At 39.0% G+C, this 14,401-nt stretch overlaps 1 protein-coding gene across 1 annotated transcript in view; it reads right to left on the reverse strand.

The window, feature by feature from the left end:
* The window catches only part of LOC310715591 (sialic acid-binding Ig-like lectin 12), a gene marked incomplete at its 3' end in the record, with an annotated part of 50,376 nt that overhangs the window by 623 nt on the left and 35,352 nt on the right, over positions 1-14,401 (reverse strand). Inside the window, exons 3-4 of the mRNA XM_083522104.1 lie at positions 4,458-4,796; positions 3,569-3,817 (exon numbers count right to left, since the gene is read on the reverse strand). Of these exons, the coding sequence (XP_083378230.1) occupies positions 3,569-3,817; positions 4,458-4,796 (588 nt within the window). The remainder of the gene's footprint in view (positions 1-3,568; positions 3,818-4,457; positions 4,797-14,401) is intronic.

Here is a 14,401-nt window from a genome sequence, read left to right on the forward strand (position 1 = left end):
TATAAAGTTTTTGTATCATACCACATCAAACACTTACAACAAAACTAAAAATCCACAACAAACCCAAGACAGCAAAGTGTAACATGTGCTTCCTTCCATGTGGGGACATTTTTAAAACACTCAACGTGACAATGCAATAAGACAGAAATTTTAAGACAACACTTTTTTTAAAAGACATTAATAAAAAAGCAGACTATATATATATATATATATATATATATATATATATATATATATAAATATATATATAAATATATATATATATATATATATATATATATATATATATATATATATATATATATATATATATATATATATATATAAGTGAGGAAAATAAGTATTTGAACACGCTGCTATTTTGCAAGTTCTCCCACTTAGAAATCATGGAGGAGTCTGAAATTGTCATCGTATTTGCATGTCCACTGTGAGAGACATAATCTAAAAAAGAAAAAACAAAAATCACAATGTATGATTTTTTAACTATTTAAAAAAGGAGGGATTTTGGCCCACCCCTTCACACAGATCTTCTCTAGATCAGTCAGGTTTCTGGCCTGTCGCTGAGAAACACAGAGTTTGAGCTAACTCCAAAGGTTCTCTATTGGGTTTAGGTCTGGAGACTGGCTAGGCCATGCCAGAACCTTGATATGCTTCTTACAGAGCCACTCCTTGGTTATCCTGGCTGTGTGCTTCGGGTCATTGTCATGATGGAAGACCCAGCCTCGACCCATCTTCAATGCTCTAACTGAGGGAAGGAGGTTGTTCCCCAAAATCTCGCAATACATGGCCCCGGTCATCCTCTCCTTAATACAGTGCAGTCACCCTGTCCCATATGCAGAAAAACACCCCCTAAGCATGATGCTACCACCCCCATGCTTCACAGTAGGGATGGTGTTCTTGGGATGGTACTCATCATTCTTCTTCCTCCAAACACGTTTAGTGGAATTATGACTTAAAAGTTCTATTTTGGTCTCATCTGACCACATGACCTTCTCCCATGACTCCTCTGGATCATCCAAATGGTCATTGGCAAACTTAAGACGTGCCTGGACATGTGCTGGTTTAAGCAAGGGAAGCTTCCGTGCCATGCAGGATTTCAATCCATGACGTCTTAGTGTATTACCAACAGTAACCTTTGAAACGGTAGTCCCAGCCCTTTTCAGGTCATTGACCAGCTCCTCCCGTGTAGTTCTGGACTGATTTCTCACCTTCCTTAGGATCATTGAGACCCCACGAGGTGAGATCTTACATGGAGCCCCAGTCCGAGGGAGATTGACAGTCATGTTTAGCTTCTTCCATTTTCTAATTATTGCTCCAACAGTGGATCTTTTTCACCAAGCTGCTTGGCAATTTCCCCGTAGCCCTTTCCAGCCTTGTGAAGGTGTACAATTTTGTCTCTAGTGTCTTTGGACAGCTCTTTGGTCTTGGCCATGTTAGTAGTTGGATTCTTACTGATTGTATGGGGTGGACAGGTGTCTTTATGCAGCTAACGACCTCAAACAGGTGCATCTAATTTAGGATAATAAATGTAGTGGAGGTGGACATTTTAAAGGCAGACTAACAGGTCTTTGAGGGTCAGAATTCTAGCTGATAGACAGGTGTTTAAATACTTATTTGCAGCTGTATCATACAAATAAATAGTTTAAAAATCATATATTGTGATTTCTGGATTTTTTTTTAGATTATGTCTCTCACAATGGACATGCACCTACGATGACAATTTCAGACCCCTCCATGATTTCTAAGTGGGAGAACTTGCAAAATAGCAGGGTGTTTGAATACTTATTTTCCTCACTGTATATATAGACTTAATAAAAAAGCAGACAAGCACATGAGTCCAAAATACTAATATAATGTGTTTAATTACACGTTAATCTTTTTTCTACTATAGACCATTAAAGACAAAGCTTAACGTAGCTTAATGAGATAAGAGCATTTAGTAAAAAGACCAAAACTCAACTATTGTACACAATATGGTTTATTATTAATGTGTTTACTGAGTTTAGTCTTTTAAAATCTCTGTATTATCACATTAAGCCATGTTAAGCTTTTTCACGTTAGTCGTTTTAGAACAGGGGTGTCAAACTCAGGCCCAACGTGAGACGCGCCCGCGCACTAACAAATTATATTTGGCCTGCGAGATCATATCAAGTGTGTATTAGAGCTGGCCCGACAGTATATATCGCATACACCGCTAATTTTAAAAATCCCAGAATGCTTTGTTAGTGCGTGGGCGCGTTAGTCGAGACCGCTGAAAAACTCGGCGATTTACCCGGCCATTTACCGACTTTGAAACCCAGAAATGCAGATTTGAACTGCTCAGTAATCCGTTTGTGGTTGACGTGGAAAGCGCACCAACCAACCTCCAAATGGGGCTAATTGAACTCCAGTGTAAAGGCACGCTCAAGTCAAAGTACAGCTCTTTGTGTGCTGCACAGTTTCCATGTTTCCTCCCCGACACACTCCTCCAACTCCGTGCCCAAGCTGCTCAAATCCTCTCTGTGTTCACCAGCACATATCTGTGTGTAACTGTTCTCTTTAATGAAGATGAACAAAACACCACCCAGAAGTCTCACTGATAAACACCTTCACTCAGAGCATCTGAGAACCTAAACCCAGACATTGATGCACATGCATATAAGAAGAGATGATCTGGGTTGAACCATTGTGCATCAGAGTAAATCAGAGTTGTCTTTATGCACTTTTTCTACTCCAAGGGATGGACTGGTAACTTTTATTTTTTTTTAATTAAAGGATATGATTATTATTTTTGGTTGTTTTGTTGTTGGCCTGTGAAAAAAGATTTACATTAAAAAGAAATTCGAAAGGCTACAGAGAGAGAGAGAGATAATAAGAAACGAAAACCACTGATGTGTGTTTTATTTCAAATTTAATTTCTCGTGTTTATAATATTAAACTTTTGTTGTACCAGATTCAATGTTTATGCAAAACTAAAGTTTGAAATATGAAATGGTTAAAAATTACACATCTGGAGAGACGGAAAACATGCACAATTGCATTATATTTTTCAATAAATATTTAGTTTGGCCCGCAACTTTGTCCGAATTTTTAATTTTGGCCCACTGTAAATTTGAGTTTGACACCCCTGTTTTAGAACGTCCCTTCCATGTGAACTTAGATAAATAGTTTTTCCTTCTCACTGAACTTGTTTTTACAAAATCATTAATCACACACTCAAAGTTACTGTAATTACTAAATGTAAAGTTACATCAAGGGTTCAGGTGAAGATGTTCAGTCTCTCCATAGTGTTTTGTTTAATAGATAAAACTTCAGCTGTGCATCAATATGAATCTGTATGCAGAACACGGAGTGTTTGGGAGGAAAGTACGTGTGGTAACAGAGTGTAAATGGAGGGTGGAGTCAGGAGAAGTGAGTGATGAGGATCCCACACCAGTACGTGTATGTTTTAGTTCATGAAAAGTGAAATCACGAGAATGAACATTAAGATTCCAGTTTGCCTTAAGCTCCGTTTCATTATTTTTATTTTGTATTGTTTTACTTTATTAAATACTGAGTTATAAGTAATAAAAATCTAAATAAAACTCACATCTGACACTGAGGTATTGAGCAGGAGATGGGAGATGTTCAGATCCTCTTACAGCACAGTTATAACTGCCTGCATCCTCACTGCTGACCCTCTGCAGGTGGAGTTTGTTGCTCTTGAAGGTGTTTGTGGTTAAATCATGTGTGTTTTTGTACCAGATGAATGTTGGATCAGTCAGACTGCAGGTGGTTTTACAGGTCAGAATGACTGATTCTCCCTCTGTCACTTCTGCAGGAGCGATCAGCTGAAGATCTTATACAATGAGAGAAACATTAAATCTGCATCAGTGAATAATCACCTGCTCATTTTAGTAGCAGTTCTAAAGTTTTCTTACATTTACCATGAATTAAATCATGTCGCTGCATCGAGTTACGACACTTTATAATATCTGCATTGCTCAATTACTCATATCTGATTAATCTTCTATTAAATCAGTTTTTATTGTATTGTAATGTCATGAGTTCTTCTGTTGGGACTCTGTGTGTCATGGTAGAGATGAACTGCATTACCCATCAGCCCCTGCATGTCACATGAGCTGGTCTAATCACTCTTACCTGTATCTCACTATTCCTTGTCTTTACCTGGCTTTTATTGTGTCTCCCACGTTTATTTATTTTCTATTGTCTAGAGTTCATGTTCATGTTTTTGCTCTTCTTCTGGGTATTTTTTCATTGTAATCCTCTTAAACACAAATTTCTGACATCATAAAGCTGTTATTATAATTATTTTCTAATCTCTGATTGCAGATTCTGTTTTACTGTTTATTTATTACTTTTATTATTTGTTTTATTTTAAATTTTGTAGTTTTAATTCATCTGTTACAAAACTCCTGTAGCTAAAAGGAGATTATGGTCTGAGTGACACATGTAGAGAATAAGATGATTTTATTTACCTGTAACTCTGAGTGTAATTTCAGGATAAGCCGTGTATTTATCTTTAGTTGTTATGAATCTGAAGCAGTACTTGTGTTCATCTGATTTCTTCACATCACTCAGTCTGAGGGAGAAGTGATTCTGTTTATCTCCTAAATACTCCACTCTGCCTGAGTAACCTGATTCATTACGCAGATCAGTCGCTTCTACACCCTTAACTCGGTTTATTAACCAAAACCTCTTTATCACTGTAACATCTGTTGGATGTGTGTAAGTGGCCTCCATAACCACTGTAGATACTTTTACAGCACAGAGATTTAGTTTACTGTATTCCACACTCCATTGATTCCCAAGAGCTCCTGAAACATGACACATGAAAGAGGTGATTAGAGATCATTATCCTGAGCCCCATAAAACACTGAGTTATTTTACAGCTTCTCTTCCCTCCTCTGGAACTCCGGGGCAGAAAAATACAAACTATTCTTTACTACTGGAAGGAAACTGTGCAGGATTAAGGGTAACATTTAAGGGTAACATTTGTAACTGAGCGAGTAAAACTCACATCCTGGTCTTCATCACCCCAAACCACCAAACACATGCAGCACACAATCTTTAAAACTTTATTTAAAGAGATTTACTTTTTTTCTACAATATAAATATAATATGTTAATGTACTCGGTAAGATTTGTATAAAACAGGAAGTGTCAGTGGTGAATTGCCCTGTAGTCACATTAACAGGCTGGAGTGAGAAGGAGGACGGGGGAGGGGATGTTTTGACTATTTCTGTTTTTTTACTTACTTGCCTTTAAAATGTAATAAATATTTTTATACTAATGATTGTAAATGTAAAAAAATTATATATACAATAAATGAAAACATCAGAAATACTGAATGTACTGTAAAGAACAATTTATTAAGGAATTACCACAGTGATCTGGAGCTGTTCATGGTGGAGTGTCACAACAACCACTAGAAGGAGCACAGCAGGGGAAGTCATCAAGTAGGACTCATGCTGCAGGTCTACTGGAGATGTTTCCTCTTCATTAAAAGTCTTCTTTTCCTCATAGTGTCAGCCAGTGGCGCATGTTTCAGGAGTTGCACTTTTGGGGTTGGCGCTTCCGAGGTCGCTTCCAGGTCCTACATACGCTTCCAGGTTTGGCACCATCTTGGAATCTGCTCTTCTGGTGAATCTTGGAAAACTGGAATGTTTTTTTTTTTAGAGTGGGGTTTGTATCACCTTCTTTGCTCCTTTTGCCGGTTTCACGCTGGACTGCTCTGGTCAGTAACTGTCACATTGTAAAAAGAAAAAGCCAAGCAGACTCATCTGTCAGACTGTTCTTCCAAAAAAAATGATCAAGACCAGGCATAAACTTAGCTTGACCAAACACTTAACCACTGAATTACTGTGAGCACTGCATCCATATTGTGCTGAGTGTAATATCTGTCCATGTGTGTGTACTCTACTCAGAGTAGATTCTTTTGGGAAGTATCAGTAGTTTTACTTCAGTATGATATTTCCTCACTGTTTCCACCTCAAAAACAGCCACAGGAGCCTGCAGCAGGACACAGTACAAAGATGCATATCATGAATGTGACCAGCAGGTGTCACTATCACACTGCAATTAAAAGCTTTTAATTACTAGTTGCTGCATTTTTTTACTTAAAAAACATTTAAAGGTAAATATTCTGGTTTTATGGCACTATGATACCAGTCACCAGGCATACAGTTAAAAAAAGTAAAGGGGTCTAAAAAACTTTTTTTAATGCACTCTATGCAAAGCTTAGGCTTGTTAAATAAAAAAAAAGTATACATATTTATTTATTATTTTTTTTTTATTATTATTATTTATTTATTTACGTTTACAGATCTGCATATTTAAAATATTCATTTCTTAGCTTAATATTACTGTTTAGTCGTGTATTTAATCACACCAGAATCGGTGATTCACTTGTGCTTTTATTTGGGGATTTATTTAAAGAAAATGGGGGAAAGTGTTTCTTGTGTGCCAGTCATTCCTCTGTGCCCCCAGGAGTTCAGGCACATTGAGCCCTCATTAACTGCCACATGTTGTGTGACATGGATCAGTGATCTCCAGCAAGTGCTTCCCTTGGCTTCTGCCTGGTAATTTAGCAGATAGGGGGCTTGCTACCTCTCAGGAGGCACCAAGAGTGGCCACAGGGCACCACCTAAGCTGCTCTGGGTGTACCAGAGATTAGTTTTAAAAGACTGCTTCTCTTAAGAGTATAGTATCTTAACTACGTAATATCTTTAATATGCAAAATCTTTGATCTGTGTTCGACTTTGTTCTGTGTTGCTGAAGGCAGACCAGATGGTTCTCGTTAAGCCAAGTATGAAAGGCATAGTGTTTAGAGCCATGACTGGGAAAATGAGAATGAAAATGTCGTCCTTAAATCAGTATGAGTCGAAGTATAGAATATGATCCAGGATGCATGTCCAGTTGGGAGACGACCTCTGACCCGTTAATTAGATAATTAAGATGAATGATCTGGGAAAGGGAGCTCCGATACATCTGGGATACATTTAGTCTGGACAAAGACAGACTTTGCTTTGTGTTAAAGCATTATTGCAGAAATGAGGTCATATACATTAAGGGGCGGACCCAGAGATCGGGCAAAAGTATTTAACATGTCTGGAGCAATGAATCGGGAGTCGTCGATGTCGATACGGCGGCCCCAAGCTGATCCAGGAGGCTCGTGAAGATGCTGAATCCCTGTGTTAAATAAAAACTTTATTTACAAAGAAATATCAGTGTCGGCGAGGATTCATTCCAAGAAACAGCTACACTCCATCAAGACAAGAAATATACATCATTTGCTGGCGTCACGAATCCTGGGCGTGTTGTGGCCTTCAGCTTCGCGGTTCTGCTCCATCGTCTGCTCCCGAATCTGTCCGGCCGGCTGAAACGGTGAGCTTTCGCCCCCTGGGGTGGTTCTGTTTTTCTGTGGCTGGGTCGCACCGTATAAAGGGCCTGTGTGTGGGTTTTGTGCATGTGTTGTGGCTGTTTCTGGGAGTTTCTGCGTTCTAAATATTTTTTTTTGCACTGCTGGGCAGCACAAAAGGGGGGATTTGACTGTAATAATGTTTTAAGGAAAATTAAACGTTGAATTACAATAGAAAAGAAGTGAAGTAAAAAGTTAAAGAGATAAAAGGAACAGGAATAAAGAGAGAAGTAAAGAAAATAAGAGTTGAAGCTGAAGAGAAAAAGTATAAAGATGAATGCTTTTGAAGAAATATGGTAAAATAGTTAAAGGAAGAATAAGGTTTAAAGAAAAGGAGCTGCAAGATTTGAATGAAAACCCTCAGGGAGGTGACATTAGGTGGGCCGTAAGACCTGGATATTTACTAAGTGACTTTCAGGTTCAGGTTTCAGGCGCTCAGCTGGGGGAGGGACCCCCTCCTCCCTCTCTCTCTCTCTCTCTCTCTCTCTCTCTCTCTCTCTCTCTCTCTCTCTCTCTCTCTCTGAAAGTTTGTGCGTGTGATTGACTGCAGTATGTGTGGGTATGTGTGTAATATTTATATATGAATAAATACATATAAAGGTTAAGGGCTAATTTTTAGTAATTACAAGGGAAATATTTGTCTTCTATTAAGAATAAAAACAATGAGCCTCATTATTACATAAGAGGACTGAATCTGTTAAAATCTATGAGCTTCCCTTAGGAAGACTTTTTGTTCTGTTAATGACAAAAGAGAAACATAAAAAAAACAATGAGCCTTTTTGGGAAAATATTTTTATGTATGGCCAAATAACCTTATAAACCTCTAAAGAGGACCTAACACACCGAAGTCTAACCACCCTTAATACTGAATGAATAAAGACACCCCACAGTGAGACAAACACTCCCCTGTCCTGAATGAATAATATCATTCCAAAAAAAGGACATATTCAAGTAGAGAAGTTAATGAGGGTGTGTGTATGTGTGCGTGTATGAGCAACTATTATAATAAGTGATTATTGTATATGTATATGTATTGTTTGTGAGTAATACTGATTGATAAAAGAGTTGGGGTGATTATTAAAGTAAAACAAATGGAAGTTCATGCAATATGATGTTTAGAGGTTAAAAGGAGATAGGAAATCTGTAGAGCATAAAACTCTGAATGCTGATGGACGTTGTGTGTGTGAAGTATGAGGTGTTATCTGTAGAGAACTAAATAGATACTAAGGTCCTGTCTGATTTTTTTGTGTGATGTGTGGTATGCGAAAATTGCCAAGTTTTTGTGCAGAGGAAATAAGTAGGTGGGGACTTCCGGATCGGATATCCTCAGATAATGGAAAAGAATTTGTGGATAAAACAGTTAAATTGATCTTACAAAAGATGGGAATTAAACAGCGTCTTGGAGCAGTGTACCACCCACAAAGTCAAGGAATTTGTGAAAGGATGAATGGTGTTATAAAGAATCGCATTGTTAAGATCTGTCAGCACACGGGCTTAAACTGGGTAGCGGCGCTTCCACTGGCACTGATGACGTGTCGCTCAAGCGAGCTGCGTGATTTGCATATGACACCTCATGAGTTGCTAACGGGAAGACGGATGCCGACTCCTTGTTTGCGTACCAGTGGGAAAGGTCCAAGTCTAGCACTTTTGGAAGAGGAAATGCGAACTCATACATGGTCAGCTTACATAAAAGGATATCCGCTTATGTTTTTGACAGGCAGAGGAAAGACGAGGTGCAGCAGAAACTTGATGAGCAAAAGAGTACCACGGTGCAACCTAGAGACGAGGTGTTTGTAAAAGTGTTTAGAAGGAAGTGGTATAACGAGCGTCGGGAAGGACCATTTGAAGTGGTCCGCAGTACTGGAACAGCGGTCCAGGTCAAAGGATCTCCAACGTGGTATCATTTATCACATAGTGTTAAGGCACCGAAAGAGGAGATAACGTGTTCCCAGAGTCAAGATGGTGAGGGTTCAAGAAAGTTGTAAGAAAGTGTGGATGAGCATGCAGCAGGAAAGGAGATGCATGAAAATAACCAGAGTCAAAACCCAGAAGGGGAGATTGTCCATGATATGGATGATGTTAATGATGCTGTGTATGTTTTTGACGATGCCAGAAATGACATTACAGTTAACAGACAGGAAAGAACATTTGGGGACATTGATTTCCAGCCGGTTCCTATCTCAGGTTCCAATCTCACCAGAAGGACTGATGGACACTAAACCATTCTTTGGAGGATCTGCGATGGACAGAAAGGTAACACTTTGAAGTACACCCATAATCTCTTTAGCTGTTTTGAATATTAGAAGTTCTGCTTTAACTTACACAGAACATTCAGAGTTACACTGGTGGAGTTCTGATGTCCAACTTTATTACTGCACATACACTTGTAGTCTCCACTGTCCTCAGAGCTGGTCCTAAAGATGGTGAAGGTCTTTCCTATTCCTAACGATGTAATTTCCTTAAACCAGGTGTAGGTCTCCACAGGTGGGTTTGCATCAATACTGCAGCTCAGATTCAATGCACTGCCTGCCACAATCTTACCAAAGGGACTGATAGACACTGAAACATTCTTTGGAGGACCTGCAATGGACAGGAAGGTAACACTTTGAACCAAATCCGTAATCTTTTTACCTGTTAAATAAATTTGAGTTGTTCTGCTTTAACTTACACAGAACATTCAGAGTTACACTGGTGGAGTTCTGATTTCCAACTTTTTTACTGCACATGCACTTGTAGTCTCCACTGTCTTTAGAACTGATCCTTAAGACGGTGTAGGTCTTTCCTCTGCCTACTGATGTAATTCCCTTAAACCAGGTGTAATCCCATCATATGGAGATAGGGAAAAAGAAAATGGTCTACTGAGGGAACTGAACCAAGTCGAGCTTGGGCATGCTGATCACACCACTCCCAGAATCATGTACCCATAATACCATCAATGTAATTTGTCCTTTTATAGTTCAAAAAAAAGCTCCTACACTTACATCAATTTTAGCTATTGTGCTTTTTGTGCGGTACATGACAGTCTGTGTTTTTCATTTCAATGAATCAGAACTTTTTGGTGTTCCATTAAACAGTCATTTAGTAAGAACATGTTAGAACTCTTCATTCAGCTGCTTTTAAACTGTAAATTATAAATGTAGAGAAAAAGATTTATTTATTTACCTGTAACTCTGAGCGTAACTTCAGGTTTTCCAAGCCATTGGTCTCCTTCTGTTATGATTCTGAAGCAGTACCTGTGTTCATCTGATTTCTTCACATCGCTCAATTTGAGGGAGAACTGATTCTGTGTTTCTGCTAAATATTCCACTCTGCCTGAGTAACCTGGTTCACCACGCAGATCAGTACGTACTTTTTCTGGAACTGGGTTTATTACCCAAAACCTGTTTGTTACTATTAAATGAGTTGGATGTGTGTAAGTGGCCTTCATAACCACTGTAGGTCCTTTTAAAGCACAGATATGTAGTGGGCTGTGTATCACACTCCATTCATTCCCGAGAGCTCCTGAAACATAAAATATGGAAGAGGTGAATATATGCCATTATTGTGAGACCAATAAAAGAGTTACATTTACAGTTTCACTTAACTCTAATGGCTAATGGTTCAGAAGACAGTGACTGTGAGATTTTAATAAAATTTTTCAGACATTTATGACATTTTAATATATATATTTATTTTCTGACTGGATGAATGGTATACAAGGTGGTATCAAAATGTTTCAAGACTAGTTTTGTAACACACTAACAGCACAATGCTGCACACAGTCACAGGGAGCACCAACTTTCATAAGTCGGAGCCATGCAACTGGTGCTATTCTGACCATATGTGTTAAAAGGTCTGAGATTTCATAATGGACAGCAAGTTAGAACAAAAAAGCAAATATGAAATTCTGCGTGAAATAAGCAAATCTGCCACAATAACATTTGACATGATTCGGCAAGTTTACAGCAATGCTGCAACGAGTTGTTTTAGGTGTTTTGAGTGTCTTCAAGAGAGGAAGAAAAGCACTGGAAGACGATAAGAGATCAGGAACACCTTCAATGAGCAAAACCCCTGAAACCATTTAGCAACTTGTGCATGATGATCATTGGAAAACAATCCACATCATTGCTGTCATACAGAACAACCCGGGTGATCCTCACGTGTGATTTGAACATGCCTCATGTTGCTGCTAAGTTCATCCCAAGGCTGCAGACACAGGAGCAGAAAAAACAGACCCTTGAAGTCTGCCATGAACTGTCAGTATGCTGTGGATCACCCGTCCTTCATGTCAAAGATCATTACAGGTAATGAAGCTTGGGTATTCAGGTAGGACCCTGAGACTAAGCAACCGTCTTCACAGTGGAAGAGCCTATCATCTCCACAACCAATAAAACAAGGCAGGCCGCAGCCTAACCAAGTGCATGCTCATCGTCTTTTTTAACATTCGTCAATAGTGAGTTTAACTGCCACGTATTGTAATGTAAAGGAGGACATTCGGCGAAAGCGACTGGTCTTCGGCACGCTAGTCTTAAAATATTTTATACCTTTTTTTTAAATAAAGTCCATGTCCATGTTTTTAATAAAAAATATAGATTTGAATTGGGAACTGTATAAAGTTGCTAAATATATTACTAGTTAATTAATATTTTCTGTCTTTGATGTGTGTAGTGATATCACATCTCCACCTGCTTAAAACTCTGGCCAACTTTTCAGCCTTCCATCCTCACTAAGACAGCGCCATCAGTCAACAAAAACGTAACTTTTTTGAAAACAATCTCCAAAGTGAATGAACTTTAAAATGCGGTTTTCGTTGTTGTAGTGTGGACTCTTTGGAGGCTTTCAAAAATGATTACACATTTATATTCATTGCTGCTGCATTTCAAAGAGCCGGAAAGTAAATAAAACCCAGATGGAAATGATGCAGGTTGAACGCATTTTCAGGTGTTTCAGTGTGGATGAGCAACATTTGGGAAAGTCATCAACTCCAACCCTCAACCCCCTCACACACTTTCACTCTCAGACTAAAACCTGCTAGTGATTGAGTACAAGTGTGTTCAATTAGACATATAGTAGACACAATTAGACACACACACACCTAGGAGCTCAAATCACTTTGCTTGCCCAATATTTCACAATCAACAACCAGCCTCTAGCACCACCAATTCTCAGACCAGAAGTTCTGTAGTGATGATTCTAAATTTAAGAGATTTACCATGAAGGACTATTATACACAATCATGGCTTTACAAAGAGGTAGACTGGACTCATTTTTGAGAGCCTGTTTCCACATACACACAGATATTACATGATAAGCTGTGATTATGCAAAAATGCAACTAACCTATGATGATCACAAATTGTTCTGTATTGTTGAAAGATTTATGATCAAACTCTTGATGTCACCCATATGAGGATGGGTTTCCCTTTGAGTCTGGTTCCTCTCAAGGTTTCTTCCTCATATCATTTAAGGGGGTTTTTCCTTGCCACTGTCGCCACGGCTTGCTCATCAGGGACAAACGCACACCATTCACCTTCACTGTTGTTTTCTGTAAAGCTGCTTTGAGACAATGTCTGATGTGAAAAGCGCTTTACAAATAAACTTGACTTGACTTGACTTGACTTGACCTGAGATCATTACTAGAAAACACCCGCAAAGTGAAGACATCATTCTGAGGGACTTCATTGCTAAAAGATGCATATAAACTTTAAGAAACAGAAAAATATTACAGTAAATAAACATGTTAATTAATAGTGTTTATAGCATAAGTATTCGTTATATTAGTAACCTGACCTCTTAAACCAATTTACTGAGATTTTTATTAATCACAGTATTAAAATATTAATAAAAACAACACAAAAAAAAACCTGTTCATAAACTCTGCAATTAAATGTACTCAAGAGAAGGAAAAACACTTGTCATACACTTATCACCACTATGTCTGAATTTCCATTAATAAAACATATCAAAGGATTCATGTGTAATATATTTATTACATAAATATTACAAATGTCTACAAATATAATATATGTATATAAATATAGATACATAAATATCTAATAATTAAAAAATATTTTTTTGTCTGAGTTTCAAAGACAAAAACAGCAAAGCCATGAACACAATTAGATTGCTATGCTGAACTGTTCCTCATAAACAGTGAAAGAAAAGAAAATATAGTTTTGTACTTGATAGTTGTTTTTAAAGCAAGAATCTGAAAGAGTTCTGAGGTCATCTGAAACGCTGTAGGCTGGTCCACCCCACTTACCTTTGTCAGGTTCTATTACCTCAACATCAGAGCCCTCTGGCTCCTCTGTCCTGCGTTCTGGTTGTGCACAGACACACTAGGCAGGGACTGGTCAGTAAGGCGTGATTGGACACTTAATTCCAAAGCGTTGTGACGCAGCTCGAGGTACCGAAGAGGAACGTCTCTAGGTTACGTATATAACGTCTTTAGGTTACGTATGTAACCCTAGTTCCCTAAGGGAACGAGACGCTGTGTCAACAGTCCATACTCCCTGCATCCCTGTGGCGCTTATCTTCTCTTTTTTTAGAAGCTAACGTTGCTCCATTGCTCACGCATTTTGTAGCTTCCTGGTTCGCGACGTCGCCCGCCGAAGAAATCACGACTTCCTGTTGGTCAGATTTCACACGTGATTCAGAGCGGCTGTAGATTAGTCCTTGTCAGCTCTAGCAGAAAGGCTTCTGTGGCTCATCCTGTAAGAGGAGATTCCCGACAGGGACAGGTCTTTCCTTCTGAATGCCCCGGTGGCTCCTCCTGACCTGTTCAGGCAACGCTGTAAGTAAGGGTGGTCCCTGACAGGTTCAGGAGACCACGACGGCGTTTCAGTGGCACTTCGCCCCCGCTCTCATAGGGCTGTTAATCCGTTGCAGCCCCAGCCCTGCACAACCAGGCATTGCGAAGTCCAGAAACAGAACTCTGCCACCCGGACCCCACCGGGAGGACCCAAAGGCCCCAGGTGGCGCTCCAGGCCCAAATCGAAGGAGTCGGCCAACTTAAGGGTGGTCCT

Source organism: Silurus aristotelis, assembly GCF_946808225.1.
Source record: "Silurus aristotelis genome assembly, chromosome: 20".
In the NCBI taxonomy this organism is placed as follows: Eukaryota; Metazoa; Chordata; class Actinopteri; order Siluriformes; family Siluridae; genus Silurus; species Silurus aristotelis.